Source organism: Sus scrofa, chromosome 3 (assembly GCF_054392235.1).
Source record: "Sus scrofa isolate SSC_HxYL_T2T_F1_AM1 chromosome 3, Sscrofa_HxYL_maternal_Yorkshire_Landrace_v2.0, whole genome shotgun sequence".
Taxonomy (NCBI): Eukaryota; Metazoa; Chordata; class Mammalia; order Artiodactyla; family Suidae; genus Sus; species Sus scrofa.
Window position 1 is genome coordinate 124556850 of NC_139385.1, and position 26052 is coordinate 124582901.

The window sequence follows — 26052 nt, forward strand, 5'->3', positions numbered from 1 at the left end:
CAGGCTTAAACTGGGTTCAGGAGCGGAGAGGGGAGCAGAGGAAGAGAGGAGAAAGAAAGAGTAGATACACAGTGTGTGAGGTGCTCTTGCATTTGTGGGTTTGTTTGTTTGTTTATTTTTAGGGCCACACCTGCAGCTAATGGAAGTTCCCAGGCTAGGGGTTGAGTAGGAGCTGGAGCTGCCAGTCTACGCTGCAGCCACAGCCACATCCATGCCAGATTCAGCTGTGTCTTCGACTTACACCACAGCTCACGGCAATGCCGGATCCTTAACCCACTGAGTGAGGCCAGGGGTCGAACCCTCATCCTCAAGGACCCTAGGTCGGGTTCTTCACCCGCTGAGCCTCAATGGGAGCTCCCATTTGTGGGTTTAAACAGTAAGCCCCATGAGCGCAGATATGTTTGTCTCTTTTGTTACTACCAGATTCCCCACACTTAGAAGAGTGCCTGGCATGAAGCTGGTGCTTCATGAATCTCTGTTGAATGAGTGAATCAGGGAAGGGAGGCAGCAAAGATGAACATGAAGCTTGAATGGGGTGGAGCCAGGGAGGATGGACAGAGCAGGAGGCCCAGACAGAGCCGTGTCACACGGGGAAGGGTACGGATCTGGGGGCTGCGGGGTCTGTTCCAGGCCAGCCACTGCAGCAGGTGGCCACGACCCAGGCCTGTGGCCTGATTGCATCCGATGACCAGCTGGACAGAACGTGTGTAAGCTTAGAACTTCTGACAGATTGAATCTGGTGGGGTTTTAATTAAATGAATCCACCAGGGACAGCCTGGCATAGAGAAAGGAATTCTACAGCACGATTTAAAGCAGACTTGGCCATCTCAGCAGATGGCTGCAGATGCCAGTCCCCTCCCCACCCCCCCAGTGCGCTTCTTGAAAGGCTGTGTCTGTGAGTCTGGCATCTGGCTGGCTTGCGTCCTATATTACCCTCTCCAGCCTTCCTGTTTTGCCCATGGAGGAGAAGCAGGCACTCGTTGGCATCTCCTTGGTAGACTCCCCCCAAAGGGACTGAACTGTTCTCAACAGGAAGCCTCGTTGGGTCATGGGGGCAACAGTGGCCAGTCTGGGTATTCCCCGTTGGCTGCACTATGTGTCCTGGAGCTGAGCCTACCCACAGCCTGGCTGCCTGAAATTGCATCCCGTGGGCAGTGATACATGGGGTGGGATGGGGCCTGGTGGGTGGGGTCAGCTGCACTGAGTTCAAGAACACCCAACAGGGAGTCGGGGGCCTGGCTCCCATCTTAGTTCTGCCACTGCCTCGCTATAGGACAGAAGTTGGTGAACTGCTTTTCTGTAAATGTCCAGATAGTAAATCTTTTAGGCTGCACAGGCCTTAGGGTCTCTTGCAACCACTCGATGCTGCCAGTATATCAAGACAGCTGCCCTGGACAATATGTAAATGAGTGGGCGTGGCTATGTTCCAACAAAACTTCACTTATGAAAACAGGCCCTAGTGCCCTGAACCTGCTCTAGGGTCTTTGTTAAGGCACGTCGGCTCCTTACCTATCAAATGGGAAGTTAGATTAGAAGGTTATTTCTTCTCTGACAAGGTATATTTTAGGATTTAATAAACTGCTAGCTCCCTGCATTCAGTGTATCATGCACAGGCTCTGAGGAGAGGGGTGTGTTTTGAGCAGGGTCTGGAGCCCAAACCTGCACGTGGAGTTGGTATCCACACCTCTTTGGAGGCCATGGCTGCATTTCCCCATTTCTTTTTCTTTTTTTTTATCTTTTGTCTTTTTAGGGTCGCATCCGCAGCATATGGAGGTTCCCAGGCTAAGGGTTGCATCAGAGCTGCAGCCACCGGCCTACGCCACAGCCACAGCAACGCAGGATCGGAGCCACCTCTATGACCTACACCACAGCTCATCGCAATGCCGGATCCTTTAACCCACTGAGCAAGGCCAGGGATTGAACCCGCAACCTCATGGTTCCTAGTCGGATTCATTAACCACTGAGCCACAACGGGAACTCCCGCATTTCCCCATTTCTGAACACTGTTCATGCTCCTTTTTTCCTCCCTGATGGGCTTCTACTCCTCTGTCAAAGCCCATCTCACATGTCACCCCCTCTCTGAAGCCTTCCTTGATCCCACCCACCTAAACAAATCAGTGATCCTGGAGTCCTTTGTTCATCCCTCACCATCCCACAAACATTCATCCATTCCACCAGCAGACATTTTTGGAGTCCTTAATACATGCAGCGCTCTAAGTTCTAGAATAATAGCAATATCTGTGTCGCACTTAAGCAGCCCTTGGTCACTTGCGAATTAATTTCTCTTTTTTTTGTCTTTTTGCTATTTCTTGGGCCGCTCCTGCGGCATATGGAGGTTCCCAGGCTAGGGGTCGAATCGGAGCTGTAGCCACCAGCCTACGCCAGAGCCACAGCAACGCAGGATCCGAGCCACGTCTGCAACCTACACTACAGCTCACGGCAACACCGGATCGTTAACCCACTGAGCAAGGGCAGGGACCGAACCCGCAACCTCATGGTTCCTAGTCGGATTCGTCAACCACTGCGCCACGACGGGAACGCCGTGAATTAATTTCTATACATTCTCTTGTGTGAGCTTGCCCAGCCGTCTTGTAGAGGAGGGGTTTACTAGTATTACTGTTATTATTGTTTTCTATTTTACAGGTGTGGAAATTGAGGCGCCGTGAGGTAGTGCTTTATCTCAGGCCATAAATGCTAGACTCAAACTTGAAATTCAAAGGCCATTCTCTTGCCCTGGTACTTGACTGCCCTGGGACCGAAATCAGAAGAGCCGGGTCTGCTTCTGGCTCTGCGCGATCACAGGCAAGACCTGGGCCTTCCCTGGGCTCGGGGTTTCTCCTCTGGACATCCTTGAGGCCCTGGGACCTTCTAGGGCTCTGGGCCACAGAGGGGCTGCGTTCCCTCCCCCACAAACAGTGGAGAAAACGGTTGTCTTGGTGGGACCATGGGGTCCCTGGAGCAATGGCCCTGAGCCTCTAGATGTACATTAGACCCATAGCTGCTGGGGCCCTTTGCAGAGCTGTCCCGGTGGGCACTGAGCAGAGGCTGTGCCTGGGGGAGAACACGTGGGCTGTCATGGAAAGGGGAAGGGCTGGAGCTGGGCTGGCCCAGGAGGCCGCAGTGTGTCAGGGAGGAGATGGCTGCTCTGTCCCTGTCTGGGTCTCCCAGGGTCAAGACTGGCCGGCTGGAGCCCTTGGGGAGTCCCGTTGGTCGGTCCCCAGGTTCTCCCTTCTGACTGCTGAGCCCGGAGGGGTCCCCAGCCCCGCCCCCATCTAGCCCTAGGGACCTGTCTCTGGGGCCTTGAGCTTTTGCTCCTTTTTGCTTATTTCTTTTCTTTTCTTTTCTTTTCTTTTTTTTTTTTAGGGCCACTCATGAGGCAGATGGAAGTTCCCAGGCTGGGGGTTGAATTGGAGCTACAGCCGCCAGCCTACACCACAGCCACAGCAGCACGGGGATCTGAGCCGCATCTGGGACTGCACCGCAGCTCACAGCAATGCCGGATCCTTAACCCACTGAGTGGGGCAGGGCTCGAACCCGCATCCTCATGGAGGCTAGTGGGGTCCGTTTCCACTGCGCCACAATGGAAACTCCCCTTTTTGCTCTTTTAGCTGCTTCTCCTTCCCTTCTCCCTTCCTGCTCCTCCTCCACCTCTACCTCTTCCTCCTCCTTTGTCTCATCTTGTCCTCTCAGTCTCCTGGACTCTGAGGACGGGGATGGTGTCTTCCGTTTCTTGGGAGCTCAGTGCCTGGCATCCAGCAGAGCCAATGGTAATAGTGGTGGCGGGGCGAGAGTAGCAGCAGTAGCAACAGTATTAATAATTGTAGTAAACGACAAAGCTCACATTTATGGCGCATGGGTGCCCAGCACTGTATGAAATGCTTTACCTACATTATTTCATTTAATCTTCACAAAAACTTCAGGGGATATATCTTAGCTCCACTTTCCTGTTGAGAAAAGCCAGGCCCGGAGAGTGTCTGTAACTCACTCAAGACCTCACAGCCAGCGAGTGGCTGAGTCAGGGTGCAAGTTCAAGCCTCTTGCCCCGTGCCGCTGAACGAGTTGTTGGTTGAAGAGATGCTGTGTCTGCAAGGCGGGTGCCCTGGTTTCAAGCTGAGGACAAGGCCACACGGGTGTGTGGCAGAGCCGGGCCGAGTCCTGCTCTCTCTCTTCCACAGGCCAGTGGCCTCCAAGGTCTCTGGACTGAGGCCAGAGATCTGGATTCATGGCCCATCTGAGCAGGACCTTCATAAAGTGTTCTTCTTAAGGTTATTCTGGGAAAGTCGTGGCATAGAGAGGGCAGGCGGCAGCTCGTTCCCTGTCTGTCAAAGCAGGTGTTTTCTCCAGCTACAATACTTTCTCATCCCAGGCCTTTCTCCCAAGAGGTGTGCTGAGTCTCCAGAGAAGAGCCCCCCCACCCCACCCCCGGGCCAGAGCTAGACAGGAGGTGATGAGGGAGCTCCGAGCCAGCCCTGGAGGTGGGGCAGGGGTGGCACCTGCGGAGGCAGAGTGGGCAGCAGGGGCCCCAGGGAGGCTGCCACACCTGGCTGGTCTCCAAAAACCAGCTGGAGAATCAACAAGGTAAGAATGGGGTAGTTCCTATCGTGGCTCAGCGAGCCTGGCTAGCATCCATGAGGACGCAGGTTCGATCCCTGGCCTGGCTCAGTGGGTTAAGGATCCGGCGTTGCCGTGAGCTGTGTGTAGGTTGCAGATGCAGCTCGGATCCTGCGTTGCTGTGGCTGTGGTGTAGGCCCACAACTACAGCTCCAATTCGACCCCTAGCCTGGGAACCTCCATATGCAGTGAGTGTGGCCCTATAAAGACAAAAAAAAAAAAAAAAAAAAAAAAAAAAGGCTTTATTCCCTCTTAGCTGGTCTTTATTAATGAATTGAAGAAACATTTCTTAAGTACCTACTGCTTTGTGCCAGGTACCAGGCTGAGTGCTGGCAGAGGATGCTCCCAGGCTAAGTGCTGGGAGAGGAGGCGAAGGAGGGCTCCGTCTTGCCCTCTGGGAACAGAGACAGGCCAGTAGGCAGGTGAGAGAGGACTGTCCCTTAAGTAAAGAGTTACCCCCGGGTGTGCTGCAGAGCCGGGCCATGTGCGCTATTACCATTGGCTCTGCTGGGTGCCAGGCACCGTGTCCGATAGCCCTTCCAGGCCGGTGGGACTGCAGGTACCCAGGAACTGGAAGTCAGGAGGCGGAGCAATGTTGCCAACGCTCCTGCGGCTGGGGGCTGGGAGCAGGGCCGCCGAAGGTGTCCTTGGACACCTTGCAGCATTGTTGAGGGTGGCTGTGATCCCCAGGCTGGTGCACAGAGCTGCTTGGCCCTGGGGGGTCACTAAAAATTGGATCAAGGCCATTACTCTCTCCCTCCCCCCTTCCTCCCCCTCCTGCTCCTCTTCTTCTCCCTCTTTCTCCTCCTCCTTCGCCCTCTTCCATTTACTATTTTCTAGTGTACACTCAATTTTAGGTCAGCGTTAGATTTGCGGCTTTATTGGGAAGGCCTGCCTTCCTTTTTTAAACATGCACCGCCTCTGGTGATGCCTCGATGGCTGCTGTGTTCCCGCCCCGTCCCCATTGCCTTCTCCCAAGAAGCCTTCTTCTTGGTCTGGGCTGTAAGCACCCCCTCCTCTCAGCCCTGTACACAGCATCCATCTCTGCCACTCACTTGGCCTCTTGGCAGAAGCTGCCTGGCGTCTTTACCCATCTCGTTATGCACAACGATGCCTCTATGAGCAAAACTCCTCTGAGTCAAGTCTGTGCGTGCAGAGTGGGGGCTTGGGGGTGGCTGGCCAGGGACAGTGGTGGACGCGGGACAGGGCTTTTGAGAGGCAGGCAAAGCGCGGGTCTGGTTCCCTGGCTGGGGATTTGCCTTCCGGCTTCCCTGCTGTGTGGCTGGGTCTGGGTGGCAGGTGGAAACCAGGAGAGGATGGAGTAAAAGAAGAAGGAAGGAGAGAAGGGTGGGGGGGCCTTTCACCCATTCACAGGCCAGAACAGAGCCTGAGCTTTCTCTGCTTTTAGTGCTTCTATTGATAAGGGCAAGGGTATCGGGTAACCCAGACATCCTGCATCAGTCTTCTCCTGTTCTCACCGTGACCTTCTCACCGTGGGCATTATTTACTCTCTTTTGATGAGGAAACCAAGGCTCAGGTTAAATACTACTTGCCCAAGGTCAGGCAGTTAACAATCGGAAAAGCTCGGATTCAACCTAGACCTTTTGGCCTTCAAAGTCCGGGCACATTCAGGTGTCCCTGGGACCATCCACTTTGTCAATAGAGCATGGAAAACGGGCCCCCGTGAGTCACCGTCCTAAGACCCATGGGAGCCCCTCAGGACAGGATCCGACAGAAGCGGAGGCCCCCGTTCCATGACTGGGGACATTGAAACTGGGAAAGTTTGGCATCTCAGCCAGAGCTGGCCTGCCTGCTGCTTCTCTTGTAACCCAACCGCCTCTCTGATCCCCTCCAGGTAGCTGGGTGACTTTGGGGTTAGTAATACAGTGTGCAAAGTACCTAGTACAAGGCCTGGCATCGTGGAGGGTCTTGGGAAGTAGGAGCTGTTATCAATATTATGTTTGAAAGCTCTGAGCGGCCACTTGCCACTCAGAAGCCTTGCTTAGTTCCCCAGATGCACACGATACCGTCGAGGGGTTTCCTGGCCCGGCACGTGGGCCGTCCGCCCCCAGCCTGGCCTGCTCTCTCCTGACTCCTCCAATACTTTGGGTGCCCTCATTTCTAAAGGTTGCCTGCACCTCCCCTCTGAGCACCCCCTCTGTCTTCTCTTCTGCCCTCCAAGACAGGCCAGCCCCAGGGTGCCCTCCTCTGGCCGAGCTGCCCCTGTCCCCCTCTTGGAAGAATGTTACCTTCTGCACCTGCTGTTCTCGGCCAGGTATCAGGTTTTGCACAGAGCTGGATGCCTTTCCCATTGGCCCACCAGGCCCGGTGTCCATGGTGGATTCCTGGCAGATGCCTGAAGCCAGTCTGGGTGAATGGGTTGTGTTTGGCGGGGAGGCCTTGGAGCGGAGTGTGGCCCCTGGGGTTCTGTCTCCATCACCTGCTTCCCACTCTCCTTTCTGGTCATGGCTAGTGGCCCAGACAGCTCTGGGCTGGCAGGCAATTTGGGAGCAGATGCCAGGAGATGTGAAGGAGGCTTTTCTTAGGCTCAGCACCCTCCCCAGGGCTCAGGAGCTCAGATGGTGTAGGTTGGCATAGTGCCCAGGAGGAGAGGGACTCCAGGCAACAGGGACTTCAGCCTGGAGGCAGCTGCCAGGACCTTGTCTCCCTCTGAGCCAGCCTGCAGACGTGGGGTCTCCAGCACTCACACACGCATGCGTGCACGCCGCACCCCCCCCCCACATTCCCCCCGTGGCCTCTTGACAAGACCTGGTCCACCATCCAGGAAAGCAAGTGCGAGAACCCAGGGGCGGAGGTGGGGTGGGGGGTCAGGAGGGCGGCTACAGGGTGGGTACACCCAGGAAGCAGGCAAGTCTTTGAGGAGGAGAGGGCGCCCCTCCACAGACCTGGCCTCTGGGCCCCTGCTGTCCCTTCAGATGCCAGGCCCTCAGGGATCTAAAGAAGCCACCAGGCACAGCTCCTCCCCCACACAGGCCTGAGCAGACCGAGAGGCTAAGATTCCACCCCTCTCCATGGAAACACACTTCGCTCAGCCCTGGGCCCTGCTGGAAAGGCTCCTTAGGTGAACCAAAGTGACCGAGGCCCTGGCTGGCCATTGCTTCTCAGCCTGTCTTTGGTGGAGACAGCAAGCAGCTGTCCTCATCCTTGGGGACACGGCCCTTCACACGGAGACACGGAGGCAGACGCTCACCTCCCAGCCTGCCTCCCGCTGTCTGACTCAGCCTGGGCTTGCCACCTCTCTCCTGACCTCTGATTTCCCAGCCTTCTCAATCATCCCTGCCCCTCCACCCGCCTTGCGAGCTCTCCATCCACCGCTGTTCACGGCCCAGGATCGGATGAGAGCCGGGCTGGGGCGTAATCAGAGAATGACTTCCTGGCTCCTGTGGCCTGAAGAGGCTGCTCTTCATGCATGGACGCCCCGTGCTTGCTTTTTATGGTGTCAAGAGCTGCAAGCTGGGCAGAGTCCCCTGGACCCGGACCGTGCACCCAGGACCCAGCTCGCTCCAGCTCCTGCTTACAGCACTGCTGTGCCTTCTCCTCTGTTCCCCCACGACCCCAGTGTGGAATCTGGGCGAAGTGGCTTTCTCTGTGCTTGACTTTACTCAGGTGATTAATGCCTCTGTCACTGCTCCCCTCACCCCAGTTCCAAATAATATGAGCTGAGCTTTACAAAGTGCTTTCTCTGCGCCGCTGCTCTAAGTCAGCTAATATATGTACTTGTTGGAATCCTCTAATATCTTTATTCCATAGGCACCATTATCATTCCCATTTGAAGATGCAGGAACTGAGCCACAGAGAGGTTTCGTGACTTGCTCAAGGTCACACAGCAAGTGCTTGGCAGAGGGAGGCTCTCCCCATCCTGCTCTCCCTGGGCGCTTTGGTCCTTTCTCCCTTCTCCCATTCCAGAGGTCGTGAGGCCTCCCCTCCCAAGGCCAACCCTGTAAGTGCACTCCTCCTGGCCTTGGGCTTTTCTTCCTGAATTTGTTCCTAGATACCCCCCTTCCTCCATTTGAGGGTATCTAATTGTCCCCTGCTGGCTCCTCCTTGTTGACCTCGGGTCTTCAGAAAAGGGAAGGAGGGAGACAGGGAGGAAGGGTGGCAGGCCCGCCACACTCTTTCCTCCTGCCCCAAGTGTTCAGGCCTATTGCTTCCCCCCTCACACATCAGGACGCCCCTGACTTACCCCCTATGACTGCTGTCCCCAAGACATCAGGAATCTCCTGAGTACGAGACCCAGTGCCCTGTGGGCAGGGCTGCCCTAACAACATGGCACTCTGGGACAGATTAGAAAAGAAACACCCACTCATTTGGGTGAGTGCAACCCCTGGGAGAGTGCATGGCTTGATAAGTAGGCTGGACTTCAGCAAAGCATACCCTTCAGCTGGATTCTTTTGGATAGTGCACAACCTGGACAATCAGACACGGCAGTCTTGGCTGTCAGCATCCTTGTTTTCCTTCATATTCTGGCCATGCTGAGCCCTGATGGCTGGTCCTCTTCCTTCCTGAAAACCCCACCTTCCCACCTCCCGATGCTCCTTGGCAGTCTCCCTTCTGCCCTGGTTTCCTTCTCTTGCAGCCTGACTTTAAGAATGGACCAAGACTCTGCCTGAGCTGTTCTTTTTTTTTGTCTTTTTTTTTAGGGCTGCACCTGTGGCATATGGGGGGCCCCAGGCTAGGGGTTGACTTGAAGCTGTAGCCCCTGGCCTATGCCACAGCCACATCAGTGCCAGATCTGAGCCACATCTGCAACCTACACCACAGCTCATGGCAACGCCAGATCCTTAACCCACTGAGCAAGGCCAGGGACCAAACCCCCAGGCCCATGGATACTAGTCAGTTTCGTTTCCACGGCACCACAATGGGAACTTCTGCCTGAGCTGCTCTGATACTAGTTCCAGGGAGGCCACCAAGGCCTCCAGCTCTGCTCCATGCTGTCTTTCCACTCCCCACCTGGCTGAAGCGTGGGCACCCAAGCCTGGCTTGGCCACTGGAATCCATCATTCCCCCTGGGTTGGCCTCTCTGTACTTTCTGACTCCTAAAGATGTCCTCATTGCTCAGTCAACCAGGCTGAGCACCTTGCCTGCCCCTCCTCTTCTCCCCCCACCCCATGCCTAGTCCTGGCCAGTCCTCTTTTTCTAGTCCTGCTCTTTCTTTCTGTCCCTGCAGCCACCACCATAGCTGAGGCCCACACCCTTTCCAGTTTGGACCTAACTGTCACCTGCTAGCAGCTTCCTGATCTCCCTTGCATCTCCTGCAGACTACCCTCCACTCTGCACTTGGCATTCCTCGGCTCAGAACCTTCCAGGACTCCCCATCACCTACAGGGAAAGCAGCCTACACTTTCAACCTGCCTTTCACCATCCTCTGCCGTATGTCCGTGACTTTCTTCTCCAGCCGCACTGACTGCACTGTGCTAGAGGGAAGGGTTTCAGAGCTGACTTTTGGCAGGGCTTTTCCAGAACCAAGCTCTCTGGAAGGCCTTGCTGGGGAGGAAGTGGGTGGGTGGGTGGTGCTGGGGTGGGGGTGGTTCTGCCCTTGTGTGCACTCCCCACCCCAGTCCAAGCCGAAGCCTATGAATGGCCACAAGCAGCCTGACAGCTGCCCTTCACCTTGGGCAGCCTGGATTAGAGTTCAGTCAGACTGAAAATGCGGACAGCAGGTTTCAGGGATGAAGGGGACAGAGGAGCCTCTTGCAGCCTGGGAGTCACTCACCCAGGGAGACAGGCATGGCTTGTGGGGGGTTGGGTGTTAACGGGATGGTGAGGGCAACTGTGTTTGCAGCGGGGGTTCGTCCCAATACTTCCTTAGGTTTGTACAGCATTTTGGCTCATTGTTCACTTTCTGAGTGAGAGGCAAGCATCGCTCTCACTCGTCCCATGGAGAAACGGGGAGGCTGAGGCTCATGCAGGTGAGGTGACTTGGTCAAGGTCACAGAATGAGAAATGTGTGCATCAGAGGCAGGATGGGAGTTTCCAGGGGTGGGGGTGGTCTTCTATGCCAGCCCACCGCGTGCCCCACCAGGCTGGACCTAGGCTTTTGGTGCGGCAGGAAACCCCTTGCCATCCAGTGAGGGGCTGGTTAACTCGGGCGGGGAGCCCTGGGGGAGGGGGCGTGTCTTGCCTGCTCCATTCCTGGCCCACATTGGCACCGGCACCTGGGAAGGGCAGCTGGCCAGCCACGTGCCAGTGTTACTTTAAAAATAAACCAGGGAAGAACGTGGCTTAAAAATAACCCCAGGGACGTGTGAGGGGCTAATTAGTACTGCAGCCCCCTGCCAGGACCTTGTTTGGGGAGTTCACCTGGGTCCCGTGTGGTTCTATGTTATGCGTCCCCGCTTCTCATCTCTTCCATTTGGGGCAGCTGAGGGCAGACGGGGCCTCAGAATCCTGAGCTGGAGCTGGAGGCCCCCTTGGGGCATCCTGGGCGACCTCCCTCTTCTGGACCAGGACCGGGAGGACGGCGAGGGTGGGGAGCACCTGAGCTGAGCAGAGAGCTCTGCTGGGAGTCTCTGGGCCTCCCTCATGTCCTCCCACTGGAGCCAGCTTGGCTCCAAAAGGGTGCTTGAGGTCCTGAGCACCCTCCCCCCACCTCCTTCTCTGTAGGGGATGCGGTGGTGGCAGCCAGGTGGCTGGTTTTGCCAATGACATCTCCCTATTCAGGACTCCTGAGCATCACTAATCACTGCGCCAGTCTCTGGAGAAGTTCGAGGCCCATCCATGGGGATAAGCATGCATGGCCCTCTGGCTGCCCCCTTCTGGCTGCTTCCACGAGCCTCGCTGGCCCTTGAGCTTGGGTCTCTGGAACCTCAGTGCAGAGCAGGGCCTGGTCTGCCGCCCTCAGGCTCTCTCCCAAATAACGGTCAGGGAAGCAGGAGCCACACGCCCATCCAGTGGCCCAGGTTCTCCCAAGACTCTCTTTCGGATCCCTCACCTTGGGCACATCCTGAAGCGACAGGGAGGAGGGACACAGGACCCAGTGGAGGACGCTGCCGAGGACAGACATGCAGGATCAAAGAGAAAAAGCAGAGCTTTCCCAGAGGAGGGAGGCAGAGGCCAAGCCTGCTGGAAGCTGACAGAAATGATCAAAGGACAAGGATGGTGGGGAGGGGCTGTGGGAAGGAGCCACAGCGGAGGCAGGCAGAGCGGCAGCTGGGGGCAGGGGCCGTGGGGTCAGACAGGCCTGGACTCGGGTCCCTGGCTGGGTGCCCTGAGCCAATGATCTTGCTGGGCCTTGGGCCTCATTTGCATAATGGACAGAATGTGAACTCCCTCCTGGGCCTCTGCCGAGGAGGTTTGCGAAGCATTTATGAAAAGGCCTGAAAATGGGGAGCTGGGCTATTGTGTGTTCTCTCCCCAGCCCCTCCTGGAATCTGGCCCCTCTGGTCCACCTCGGGCTGGTCAAATACCAAGGGTGCCCCTACCGCTCTCGTCTTCCCACGCGCCTGGAACAAGCTGTTGAATGTGACACTACGTGTTGGTGGTCAGTGACTCCACTGGTCACCACGTTGGCAAATACGCTGGTTGTTTCTCCGTGGTCACCTGCGCTGTCACCCCCAGCAGCCGGCACGTGGATAGTTCCCCTCTCCTGAAACGCACCTCCTGGCTCGGGACACTGTGTTCCAGTGTCCCCGCAGGTCCCCTTCCTTGCTCGACCGCCCAGGGCTGGAAGAAGCGCTGGCCCTGGGCTCTTCCCTCCCACCCTCCCCTCTCCCCAGCTGATCTCATCAAGCTGCATGACTCTAAATATTATTTCCGTCTAATAACGCCTAAATTTATATCTCAGCTTTGACCTCTCCCTCGAGCTGCAAACTTGTCTCTCTAACTGCCGTCACGGATTTGTAATAAGCATCTCAAAATGAACCTGAGTGTCGAAACGCAGGTCTGGAAGCTCATCTCTTTAACAAACCTCTTGCTCTCCGGGTTTTATTTCTCATCTCAGGAAATGCTTACCTTCCACTCAGTTGCGCAGGTCAAAGACCACCATGGATCATTCCCTTCCTCCTATAACCCTAGCCCTCTTGCTCCCTCCGCCCTCCCCCCCCCCAGCACCCCACATCCGATCCACCAGCAGGTCAGGCTAACTCTGTCTTGAAAACACAGGCCCAATCCACCTCTCCTTCTCCCTCCACCCAAGTCCCACCCACCACCATTCTCTCTGGTAAGTTACTGAACTGCAGCCTGGCTGGACTTCCAGCTGCCCTCTAATACTAGAACCATCTGACTTCTCCAGAACAGCCAGGGGGAGCTGGTAAAAATTTAAGTCGTAGCACCACAACCCTGCTTCAAACTTTCCAGTGACTTCCATCGCATGTAAAATCCAAATTCTTGACCATACTCCACGGCCCTGCCGGATTCGGCCCTTCCAAGCCTCCACCTCTGCCCAGCGTGCTGTAGCCACACGGCCCTCTCCATTCCTGTTCCTCGAATATGTCAAGCTCTGGCCCCTGCGGGACTCCTGCTCTTGCTGTTTCCCTGGGGAAGGCTCCTCCTCCATCTTCGCATCGTACAGGCCCCTCTCCGGAAGGCTCTCAGATGGCCCGGCCCTCCTCTCCACCACTCTCTACCCTACTTTCTTGTGTTACTGACTCCTGGACTTTGTTCCCATTGGATATTGTTTCCTGTGATCATATAGTTTGTTTTCTATCTGCATCCTTTGAAATGTAGGCCCCACGAGGACAAGGGCTGAATCCCTGGGGCCCGGAGTGGTACCCAACCCATGGAAGATGCTCAGAAAAACAAAGAGAATGGGGAACGACTGTATGGGTGCCCAGGATGTGGAGTCAGGAGGGCAGGGTGTGAGGGCTGGCTCTGAGATTCACCTGCTCGTGGCCAGGGCAGGCCATGCCCCATCTCCCCCCCGAACCTACCCTGAGTCTCAGTCTCCTCATCTAGAAGAAAGAAGGGTTGGCTCGGTGATTCTCAAACAATCTGAAGGATCCCAGGCACTGCAGAAATGCCATCTACTGCCAAGCTGAGCCCTTCCACCACATGAGCATGTGGGCATCGGCACCCTGAACGGACCCCGTTCCAGCCAGAGGCTGAGGAAGGTGCTTGATGGGACCTTCCGGTGGCCGATGGAGGCTCTGCAACAGGTCATCATGTCATGTCCCATGAACATTCTGAGATAGCAAACCAGCATGAGGCCCCATGGGGCTGACCCTGGCCGCTTAGAGGTCTAACAGCTTGCGGGCCTAGGTTTGATGTTGAAGTTGGTCCATGACCAAGACCTTCGCTCCCAGGGCCTCAGAAGTCTCTGAGCTAGCCCGGGGCCTGATTGTAGGACTAGCCACCAGGGCTCTCATCCTGGCTGCTCCGGGCCAGAGGCAGTCTGTGCTTCTCCCCTGGCTACCCCCCTTGTCCGAAAATGCTGGCTGGGGTCAGCCTGCTCTCAGCACCACTGCTCCCTCCCACATCTCATCCGCCGACTACTGTGGGAGCTGCCAGCTGTTGGCGAGGCACCCCCTTTCCGGGTGGGAGGCTCCTACATTCCAGGGGCTGGGGCAGTGGACTCGCTCTGCTGATAAGCAGGGCTTCGGCCACGGTCAGGAAGGCTCTTTCCAGAAAGGGGTGACTCGGAGGTCCTGGTCCGAGCTCTATTCTTGGGACTCGACCCAGAGGAAGTCCTTCCAGGGCTCAGCCATCATGGGGTGACACGGGGACAAAACGTAATCCTGTGTAGTGTGTGTCTCAGGAGGGGCTGGAAGCGCGGGCCAGGGGTGGGTCTGACAGAGACCGTCTGAGCTGGAAGGGGCTTGGGCACCAGCAGCTTCATCCCTCCCAGATTAGACCAGGGCTGGATGTGACTCGCCTTGGGTCTCACCGCCAGGTGGGGATAGAGAAACTGGGGGGGGGGGGTGTCTGTGCCCCCACGTTCCTTAGCCCAGCTGCACTACATCATTAGCTACAGCTCCAAGAAGCGATGCGTAGCCCGCCCTCGCGAATCCAGTGGACGATCCTAAGGGGCAGACAGGGGACATCGGGCCCTCTTTGGTGCCCAGGGAAGATGAGTGCTTAAGATTTGGTGGCAATCAGCTGCGCACGGCACCCAAGGGAAGGAGGGCCGCCCCACTAAGTTTGGGTCTAGGTTTCTCTTTCTCTAGCCCTGTTTGGAGGTGGACCCAGGACTCAGAGCAGCCCCGAGGGTCTTCCTCTGTCTAACCCTATTGGCAGAAAATCCATGATGCGAGGTTGTCCCGAAGAGGGGATCATGCTGGCTCAGCCTGGCCAAAGACCCCCACTTTGTTCCCAGGTGAGTGACACCTCACACCCCCTTCCCTGGGGTCGTTTGGGAGCTAAGCCATGGAGGAGCCATCTCCCGTGTCGGGACCCCCCACTGAGACGTCTCAGGCCCCTTCTCATCTGGGGGGAGTGGGACCTGTCCTCCTCCCGAGGCCACCCACTGACTCCTGGTGTCTGTGCCACCAGGCTCACCCCAGGAGCGTGAACTTGTGAACTTCCGAGGTTCTTCCGCAGCTGCCCCCTGACTATTTCTCAAGACTAAGGAAACCCAGAAAGAAAATGCTAGCTGCTTGCTGGCTGGCAAGTGGCCCAGCCTTCCAGAACAGAACACTGATTCAAATAAGCTCTCTTCTCTCCTGTGCTTCCCAAAGCGGGATGCAGAGTCCCCTCACCAGCGGAGTTTTAAGAGCTCACAGCCTCCCAGGCTTAGCTCAGGCCTGATGAATTCACTCCCAGGGGCCAGGACCAGACGCCCATTGCTGGGGCTCCAAACAAATCCTGTTACAGGGAGCGGCTTCCTCCTCGGAACACAGGCGCCACCTCCCCTGTCCGCCCATGCACCAGCCCCCTCTGGGGAGCAGGTGAGTTGCCCAAGTCGCCCCCAGCCAGGCCCCCTCTCTCACTCACTGGCTATTTTTTAGAATCATCACTATTCTCATTTCTAGGCTCAGGTTTCCATCCTGTTCCAATGCGTGGAACTGAGGCCCCTCTGTGACAAGAGTCCCCCACAGCATGTCCTCTTCACCTCCATAGGCTGACAGGCATGTCTATGATGCCCCAACATCTGTGCCACTCAGGCCGCCTTCAGCTAAGGGGGTGAGAACACTTGAGGGAGGAGAGATGGGTTTTATGGTTGGAAGGTACAGATGTGATTCCTGCTTACATTTACTGGCTCTGGATCATGGAAAGTGACATTAGGTCCTCAAGTCCAGTTTCTTCATTGACACCTACGCCTCTGGGTTGTCATGAGGCTCAGGAGAGATACCATGTGACCAAGCGCTTTATAAATCACATGCGGGGCCTGCTTTACACACCCCTGCCCAGCCCCTTGCCAGCAGTGCACCTGTGCCTGCCATCCCTGGCCCCTCCGAGCCTTAGGGTCCGCCTCTCTAAAATGGGGACAATCATAGTACTGCCCTCTTCGAGTGCCTGTGAGGATTAGATAAGGTGATCCATGTAAGAGGCTCAGCCTAGAGAAACTTCCCAGGGAATGGCAGCCTTGGTTCGTGACCGTGAACACGGAAGCTGGCTCTGTGGGCGTGGCGCCTTCATGGGGATGCGTCTAAGATCTGGATGGAATAGACCCAGGTGAGAACAGATCTGTGGCATGGATCTGAGGCTTGCTCCTGCCCTGACCCCACCTGTCCCAAGGCCCTAGGAGTTCCCTGCACGGATGGGAGGACTGGCCCCGCCGTGGAGGAGAGGGCTGCCTCCCCTCTGAGAGCCTGGCGTCGCTCTCTCCAGGCTGCTCCACCAGGTCCTGACATGAGCCTCTCCGGATGTTTCTGACATGGTTATTTCTGCATCGGAGCTGTGGTCCGCAGAGGCCCTGCACATTCCTGAAGAGGGACACTGAGTCCCGGCCAAGCTGTGGAGCCTTGAGCAGAGATGCAGGGGTCTGGAGCAGGGGTCTAGGATTGTCTATGCAGAAAATATCCACACAGTGGATCATCTCCAGCTCGGCGCTGTCCTGGGGCTCCTGATCGCTATCCACACACCTGGGTTTGGTCTAGGCTCCAGAGTGGACCTTTGGCCCAGAAAGGGAAACGTGGAGAGGGAGGAAGTAAAAGCACGCCCTAGGGGCTCCCTGAGGTCTGCTGGGTGATCAGGATGGGGGACCTCAGGATTCAGGTTGCCTTTACCCTCTGGTTCAACTGGGGTCAGGAAGGCCCCCCCCCATTCAACAGGGATGACCCCCTGATTCAATTGGGGTGACCCACTGGTTCAACTGGCATGATAGGGGCAACTGGTGGTTCAACTGGGGTCATAGGGGCCCCCCAGCCTGATGCCTGGTCAGGATCCAGGCAAGAAAACACAGTTTGGGGACTGTCACTTCCCTCCTCCAGCTCCTATCAAGTCAAGAGCACCTGCCAGAATCCAGCACTCAGTCCCTCCAAGGTTGGCTCCCCCATCTCTCCTGGGGCACACTTACGGCCCCAACCTGTCTCCTGCTGTTCCCTCACCCCAGAAAGCTCTCACTGCCAGTCTTCACCTGCTAGAGTCTTCATTCTTCATTTAAGTCTTCCTAAGTACCACCTGCTCCAGGAAGCCTTCTCAGATCCTTATTTTGAATCACCCTACTAGGATTCAGCATAAACATCATTCAACTTGTGGTTTCAGGATTCCACTAAACCAGGGGCTCCTTGGGGAAGGATCTGGGTCTTAATTTTCTGTTCTCTGGGTGCCTGGCATAGCGTCTGGTGCTCAGAAGCACTCAATGACTTTGGGTCAACTAAAGTGAAATGAAGGCTAAAGTCAGTACTATTTGGAAGGCAACCTCGAGGGCCTGGGGTTCCCTAGGGCACTGCTGGGTTCCACTCTGGGTCCTCTAAGTCCCCAGGATATCCCTTTGAAGATCAAGGATCAAAGTATCTCCAAGTTGGTAAGAACCTTAAAAGCCATTTATGGCAGCCCTTGGTGTGATAGGTGGGTAGTGTGATCTTTTTGATGTGTCAGCTTGGTTAGGCCAAAGCACCGAGTTATTCAGTTGAGCCCTGATCTAGGGGTTGTTGTGAAGGCATTTTGTGCATGTGATTCAAGTCCATAATCAATTGACTTTAGGAAAGGGAGAGTACCCCAGATTCCTGGGTGGACCTGATTTAATCAGTTGAAAGGCTTTAAGAGGTGAGCAGAGACTTCCCTGAGGAAGAAGAAACTGCCTGTGAACAGCAGCTTCAGCCCAAGCTGCAGAGAGTTCCAGCTTGTCCTTCGCAATATCCTGTTCTCGGATTTCAGGCTTTGCCCTGAATCACATAAGCCGATTCCTCGCAACCCCTCTCTTAGTATCTATCTCCTGCTGGTTGTGTTGCTCTGATTGAACCCTGACTGGTACAGGTGACCTCTGCAGCTGGTTCCTCTGCCAACCAGCCCTGCCCCAGCCTCCGAGGAAGGTCCTCCGGCTCTGAGGCCATTGGCTCTGACATTCCATGACCAGATTCCTAAGGATTTTTCTAGCTCTACACAGTCTTGTTCTTAAACCACAGTCCCTACCTCCTGTCTGTGCTCAGACGTCAGGTCTCCGGGGTATTTAGATCCTTGCTACTCAACGTGTGGACCACAAATCAACAGCATCAGTGTCCCTGGGGGACTTTATGGGAATTATAGACTCTCAGGCCCCACCCCAGACTTACTGGTTTCAGAATCTGCATTTAAACAAGATCAACCTGAGCATCAAAGATTACCGTCTGAGAAGAATCCTGCATTTGAGAAGAATTCCGCATTGCTGCGCTAGCCTTCTCCAGCCGGCCCCCCAACACCTTCTCTCCTGCAGATACCCAGGCTGGGCTCCCTCCCTATAGTCCCTGCATCCACACGCCCCTCTCACGACAGAGACCTTGTGTGTCGCTGGAGGAGGCAGGAGTCAGGGCAGGGGTGGTAAGGAGCAGGCTTTGGTGAAAGGGGAGTGTGGGAGGTTGATCCCAGCCCAGAAGGGATCCCAGGGGGCCACAGGACCGGGAGGACCAGGGCTGTTGGTTTGAGGCAGCAGCTGAGGCCGGCTCTAGAAAGCGAAGAAGTGACAGTTGTGATACAGGACCCAGGGTGGCTCCAGGTGGATGGCAGGTCTCCCAGAGCCACCTGGGTGCTGCCTGAGCTGAGGCAGTTTCTGGACAACCAGAGATGTGGACAGACTGGGAGGCGGCCGCATTGCCTGGGCTGGTGACAGCTCTCTTGACTGCCATGAAAGGCATTTGTCAAGCATTCTCTGAGGACCAGAGGCTAATAGAGGGGTCATGAGGAGGCTGGGGGCCGGCAGAACAGGCCCGCTGGCAGCTGCTTCCTTCTCTCCGAGCCTGGGTTGGGTCAGGGAACGACATGGAAGGGGGCGCCAGTAAGCAGGGCTCCCTTCTTCTGCGATCAATCAGAATTTTAGTTTCCACACTGAAAAATGAAAGTTGGAGCTAACATTCTGATTTCCCTTTGGGCTCAATGCTCTATCCATAGTCCTGAGGATGTGACACCCTGAGGTCACAGCGGAGTGTTCTGTGTGACCTGGTACCCATCGTCTATCCTTCTTGACATTCACATAGAAGGGAGAGCAGAGGCTCTGCAGGGAGCTGGGGGCTGCACGACACCACGAAAAGATACTTCCTACAGCCCTGGGTGTAAGTCCTGTTACTGTCACTTTATACTTGTAGGGGTCCTGGGCCAATTTTTGAACCTCTCTGAGCTTTCCTTTCCTTGACCATCATGGGATGCTAACGCCTGCCCTCTCCGGGGAGTCGTGGGAATGCAGGCGGTGAGAAGTGCCCGGGACAGTGCCTGACGTGTTATAAACACATATCAGTTCTCTGCATCCAAGGTAGGGATGGGGCTTGAGGGAGTGAGTGTCCAGCCTGAGGTTTGCCTGAACTGATTGAGAGCTCAGTCAGAGCTGGGTCTCTTCCCTGGCTGCTGGCTGACGGCAGGGAAATCATTTTTACATTTTTTTTTATTACAAAATCAACTCACAGATTTACCGTTTGTGCTGCCAGCTGAAAGCTGTTTATAGTGGTGATTTGCACTACATTCATCTGTGCTTGTTTATGTTTGCTTTGAAAATACTTATTGTGTTGGTCCTGTCCCCACTGTGGCCAGGCATGTGTCTTCTATTTCTGTCCCATTCTTGCCCCCACTCCTTCTGTGTCTCCAGCCCCCCAATCATGATCATGGGAACAGGACATGCAGGCAGGAGGTATGGCCAGAATGACTTCTGATCAAATACACCCACTGTGTGGATGAAGAAACTGATGGCCATAGAGAACCAGCGCCCGAACTACGTGGAACTGGAGCTTTTGCCTTCTTGCTCCTGTCTGGGATGGGCTCTCCTACTCCTGTGCTCCTCACTGTCCTTGGTGGCTTTTTGCAAGGTCTGCCTGCTCAGAGGCGGGAGCATCGCCCCTGAGCCTGGATATCAGGCAGACTCCAGCCATGAGTGAGCATCTGGGAAGCCTGTGATGGGGGAGTGGGATTAGGAGGGTAAAGGGAAGGGTGTGGCAGCCTCTGGTCCCCAGCCCCACTGTCCCACCTCCTGTTAGGAAAGAGTAGAGGTGGCTGCGGTCATAGTAATCTTTAGGAAACAGAGCCATTCCCTTCGGTAGGGAAAGTGATAATACATGAGCAATAATATTAATAACACTTAGAGTTGTAGATACTGTTTATTAAGTACATATTCTGTATCAGGCCATTCTTTTATATCGTCTCATTTAATCCTAGAGGCAGATATTAATCTCCCTGCTTTGTAAATGATGAAGCTCAGGGAGGCTAAGTGACTTGTCCAAGGTCATACAGCTAGTAGCAGAGGGTGGCGGTGGCGAGTGGAGAGGGGATGTTGAAAGATGAGCCCAGGCACTTGGGCTTCTAAGCCAGCACCAGTTAAAGCAGACGGGGGGGGGGTCGTCTGTGGGCAGAGAGGAAGAAAATGCTGTCCAACCCCCCACCCCGCCCCGCGGGAAGTCAAGAGAGAACGGGGAACAGTGGAGTGATAAGCAGACAGAAGCCCTGGTGCTGAAAGTGATGGCGGGGGCGGGTCATGAGTGAATGAAACAGGTTGTGGTGATGGAGAGAACTGCAGCCTGGGCACCCTGAAGGGTTGTACCTGCGACTTGCTGTGTGAATTTGGGCAAGCCACCCACCTCTCTGGGCATCTGAATGATTACTAATGTCTCCTTTCATTATCGAGGACTTTGGGGATTGGGGGGGGATGGCAGGTAACTTAGGTACTTTCCTCCTCCTTAGAAAGATGTAAAAAGTACAGGTTCCCTCAAGAGCTGCCTGCTTGAATTCAAATCTAAGGGATTCCCAGGCCACACGGGGGGTGATGGAGAATGGGCTGGAAGCTGGAGAGAAAACAAAACGGAAGGTTTTCTGCCCTAGTTCCAGTGGCTAATCAATCACCTGGTCTCTTGTTACCTTAGAGTCACAAGGATTGCAGGGATCTGCAGTGGGAAAATGGGCACCTGTGAGCCCATGGCAGTCTCAGGGAGGGCCTGATGCTGGGCACAGCTATGCCACGTGGTCTGGTTGGGTGGGGGCCAAGGTTTGGGGTGGGGGGGGCAGCCTGCTGAGAGTAGGGTGCTGGAGCAAGAGGCCATCTCTGTATGCGGAAGGCTTTGCCCTGGGAAGGGACAAACCTTGGCCACTTGGCTCCCTCAAGATCCAAGAGTCTGGGCTGGGTTCTTTTTTTCTTTTTTCTTTTTGCATTTTAGGGCCGCACCTGAGGCATATGGAGGTTCTCAGGCTAGGGGTCGAATCGGAGCTACTGCTGCCGGCCTACGCCAGAGCCACAGCAACGCTAGATCCAAGCCGCGTCTGCAACCTATATCACAGCTTATGGTAACACCGGACCCTTAATCCACGGATCGAGGCCAGGGATCGAACACTCAACCTCATGGTTACTAGTCAGATTCATTTCTGCTGTGCCACAACAGGAACTCCTGGGCTGGGTTCTTGAAATGGAGAAAGATCTGGCAAAAAAAAAAAAAAATCCAGGGCATGGGAGTCAGAGAAGCTCCCTTGGATCATACTTTCAAGTCACAAGGCCATGGCGGGTCATTTATACTCAGAGCCTTAGGTCTCTCCGCAAAAAAAAAAATAAATAAATAAATAAAAAAATAAAAAGGAGACAGTATTGCCCATCTTGAAGGGTTGGTGAGAAAATTGAATGAGGGAATACAAATGAAGTATCTTGTACAGAGCCTACCAAAGAGTAGCTAATAAGTGGTGGCTGCTCTTATTATTGTTGCTGTGGCTGCTGTTAATAATAAAGAAAGAGGCAGCCTGCACAAGTGGAAGGAGTGGGGGCCTGGGAGTCAGATTTTGCTACCCTACTCCCATCACCTCTTTGGTTCTTTCTGGGTAAGAGGAGGGGGTGGCACCAGCTGATGTCGAGGTCCCTTCCTGCTCTGACAGCCTCTGGGCTATGAATAGATGGGGCTGGGGCCCCGGAGGAGTTTAATGACTCAACAGCTAGAGAGGTTAAGCTTTCCCAGAAAAGAGTTTCCGTTTGCATTTGATGAACTTAGGGCCCAACAAAGGAAGGGTTTCCTGGCTGGGAGACGAGGGATGAGGGAGCCAGAGGAATCCTTGCACTCAGCGGAGACGGTGACTAACCAGGTGAATGACTAACTCGGACCCTGCTGACCCTCAACCAATCCGGGCTGCCCGTGAGTGCCCTGCAAGCTGGCACCACTGAGCACATCTTGGCCTTGCCAGTCCCAGCTGGTGCTGGGCTTCACAGCATATGGAGGCAGAGGAAGCAGCCAAAAAATCGGCAGGAGAAGGAACACTGGGCTTAGAGTCAGAAGTCCCAGCTTCTTGCTCTAACTCCGCTGCTTGCCAGCTGCATGACTCTGGGGGAGTCCCCTCCCCTTCCTGAGCCTCCACGCCTTCGTCTGTGCAAGAGAGCTAACAGTACCCGCCCTGGCAACCTCCCTGAGCTATGAAGGCTGGGACTCAAGAGAGGAGGTGAAAGTGCGTTGTGATTACTAAAGCACTGAATGAATGGGAGGCTCTATCCCTGTCCTCTCCCAGTGGGACTCCTGGTCCCTCAGGAGACCCGTTTGGACGCTCAAAGGGATCAAGTGGACACAGACTGTTGTCCTGGGTTTGGGGTCAAGATCAGTCTATGACAGGGCCTTTTCCAGCCATCTGAGCACCTCCCAGAGAGGTTTTTCTGAGACCTGAGCCCATATGGATAGCTTCCAGCCAGGTGGCATAGCCAGAGTGAGAGGTGACAAAAAGCCAGGGATGGTTGTATGGGGCAGAGTGGGCAGTGCCCGTTTGGAGCCCTCAGAGAACTAGGGTGGTTCTTTGATGCTCTATTTCCTCTTGCCCAGCACCTTATAAATAAATAATCACCAGAACCACACTCTGTCTGCCTCTGGCCCCAGCCTTTAGCATCTCTCTGGGTGAGGACCACAAACACTTTGGGAAAGGGCAAGGATGCAGGGGGTAGATGGTGTCCTTTGTTTCTGCACACCTTAAGCCCATCAATAGCCTTCTCCGAGTGCTTGTATGTACTGCTGGGTACCGTGCCAGCAGTGGGAGCACAGAGATGGGAACCACAGGCCCCTCCCCACATGAGGGTTAATTACACCCTCTGTGGTTAAAGAGAAAAATACACCCCCTGAAATGTAAATAGCCATGCAAAACAGCCTACGCTCTTCCACCCAGGTTGTCCTGACAGTAAGCTCTGCAGTTGTCCAGAGCAGTGGGCTGGGGGGGGGGCGGTGTCTAGAAGACTTCAAGAAGGAGGTGGGGTTTGAACTGGACCTCGCAGGTTAGCTTGAACAAGATAAATAGAAGACAGAGACTAAGGTAGGGAGGATGGGCACACGTGAAGTGTTGTCAGGGGACTGTTTGGCTGCAGTGGAGACATCCTGTCAGTTGGAAGTGAGACAGTAAGCTGGGTATAGAGATAGGAGCCAGGTCTGAGGTTCTTAAAATTTGGGATGAGGACCATGGACTTAGGGATGGATGGGCAGCTGGGAGCCACTGAGGGCTTCCGAGAGGGGTATTGGCATGATCAGAGCTGTGCTTTGGGGAGATTCTTTCTGGCGGCATTATCCCCGGGAGCTTGCCCGGAGCAGGAATGAGGCTAGAGCAAGGAGGTCAGTTGAGAGGTTCCTCTGGAGCTGGAGACCCTGGTTCTGAGAAGGAAGGAGGCACATAATCAAGGGTGGGATGTGTGGGAAGAGGCAGAGGGAAGGTCTAAGGAGGTTCAGTGCTCCTGAAACCCTGGCAGGGGGCGGGGCGGTGGGAGACGGGAGGAGACCCCAGACCAAACCCAGTCTGGTCCTTCTCAGAAAAGCAGGCTTTGGGCAGATCAGAGTAGGACCATCCTGCCCTAAACTCACAGCATGAGCAGGACCCAGAGGTGCCCCTCCTTGGGCCACATCCTCTTCTGGGACCCTTTTCTTCATCTTCCACAAACCATATGGCATAGCTCCCTGTGGTCCCCAGAGAGCAGCAGAACCTCGGGACAGAGACCTGCAGTGGATAAACAGCAGGGACAGTGTCCAGTCCTGCGTTTTACCTCCCCTCCACTCCTGCGGACTCCCAGGAAAACACTGCCATCTTGCCCTGGGCTATGCCAAGTGGCAGTGAGCCCCTGGGAACTCAGCCAAGGCCAGGAGGGGGACAGGGAGAGGAGGCTGAGTGGGAAAGATGGAGGAAACAGCTCCTGGAGGCATCCCCATGGCCTTCGGATGAAGGTGGGCTGGGGGGACATCAGGACTGGGAGGAGCCCTTGAGATCACTTCATCATGGTCTGGAAGTGAGCTTGAGACCCAGGCAGGGGAAGGGACTTGCCCAAGGTCATACAGCGGGAGGCGAGGTGGAGCCGGGCTGGACTTAATCTTGGGAGTGGGTGAGGTGTTTATTCCCGTTTGGACACTTTTGACGAGCACATCAAGGGCCTCACGGGAGAGACTTTCCTGCATAACTGCTGGTGTGCTTTGTGTGTGTTCCTGTGTATGTCCTGTGTGTGCTTGTGTGTGTACCTGTGTGTGCACCTGTGCCTATGTCGTGAGAGTCTGACCATGTGTCTGTGCTATGCACCAGTCTGCCCTGGCTTGAAGAAGAGAGCCGGGGCCATCCCTGTGAGGTGCCTGTTTTCCTGGGACAGCAGTAAAGAAAGCCGACAGGGCTGGATTTGGCTTCCAGCACTAGCTCTGCTGCCCTAAGAAAATTAAAGGCCCTGGCTGGCAGAGCGGAAACTCCTGGAGCTGGACGGGGACACACACACACACACACACCCACACACACACACACCCCAAGCAGTACTCTTCGCCACAGTTACGGGGTGTTTCAGGCACCCAGAGTGGCCTGGTGTGCCTTGAAGTGCCAAGTACCTGCATCCCTGGAGCCCCAGCCGGTGTAGATCCGCCGGGGTCCGGGAGCCCCTCTGCAGCGACACTGACACGGAGGAGTCGAGCGCTCCCCCGGCACTCACCCTCGGCGCCCGGCTCCAGGGCCTGGCCCGGCCACACCCCTCCTCCTCAGCCTCCGCCAGTCGTTCCTGCCCCTCTCACACACTTCAGAGTCCCCTGGGGCCCTCTCGCAGCCTGGCAGGGACAAGTTGGGGCTGGCCCTGCCGGAGAGTCAGGTCCGGAGCCAGGATTCGACGCTTCCCCCGAGCCCTGTCCCCGCGGAGCAGACACGCCAGGCTGAACTCGGGTTTCTGGGAGCGCGGAGTTCGGCGCCTACCCCTTCTCCAGGGGGAACCTCCCCAACCCCAGCCGGCTCCCGACTCCCCTAGAACCGGGCGCCCAGCCCCCGGGTCCCCGCCCGGCGAGTAGTTACCGATGGTGGTGATGACGGTGATGGCGAAGTAGAAGGAGCCGGCGAAGCGCCACTGCACGCCGGCCTTGTGCGGCTTGAGGCGCAGCACGACGCGCTCGAGCTCCTCGTAGCCGCCCTGGCTGAGGTTGTAGCGCGCCCGCAGCTCCTGCTGCCGCAGCTCCAGCCGCTGCCGCTCGATCATCTCCGGCTCCGACTCCAGCGCGTCGAAGACCGCGGCGCCCACCAGCAGGTAGGTGAAGGTGCACACGATGAGCGCCAGCGTGCGCACGTTCTGCCGCTTCATCGTCCCGCCCGGGCCGCCGCCGGCCCCCCGGCGCCCCCGGCCCGCGCCCCGGCCCCGGCCGCCGCTGCTGCTGCCCCGGAGGCGGCCTGGGGCATGGCTGCGCTCGCCGCTCCCCCGCGCCGGGCACCCACTCCGCGCCCCGGGGCCGCCGCCGCCAACGCCGCCGCCGCTGCCGCCGCCGCCGCCGCCGCCGCCGCGGAGCTGTCCCTTCAGCACCACCCACCGCCCTCCTCCGCCCGGCCCTGCTCCCGCCCCCCGCCCCCCGCCCCCCGCCCGCAGGCCGCCTCCTCCCGCCAGCCCTCCCGCCCAGCCAAATAAGGACTGGGGAGACGCGCCGAGGGAGGGAGCAGGGGGGCTGGCGGAGGGGGAAGGGGGGGGGGAGCGAGCGGGAGAGCGTG

The 26052-nt window shown here is 56.2% G+C and overlaps 2 protein-coding genes across 3 annotated transcripts in view; one reads left to right on the top strand and one right to left on the bottom strand.

Moving 5' to 3' along the window:
• KCNK3 (potassium two pore domain channel subfamily K member 3) overlaps window positions 1-25719 on the bottom strand; it is a 36802-nt gene extending 11083 nt beyond the window's left edge. The window contains 1 exon segment of the mRNA NM_001315680.1: window positions 25372-25719. Within this exon segment, the coding sequence (NP_001302609.1) occupies window positions 25372-25654 (283 nt within the window). The 5' untranslated portion in view covers window positions 25655-25719.
• Window positions 25464-26052, top strand: part of CIB4 (calcium and integrin binding family member 4) — a 98398-nt gene continuing 97809 nt past the window's right edge. Inside the window, exon 1 of one of the 2 annotated variants that reach the window (XM_021087728.2) lies at window positions 25464-25600. The gene's annotated coding sequence lies outside the window, so the exon portion shown is untranslated. The remainder of the gene's footprint in view (window positions 25601-26052) is intronic. The other variant, XM_085019926.1, reaches the window with a different exon arrangement.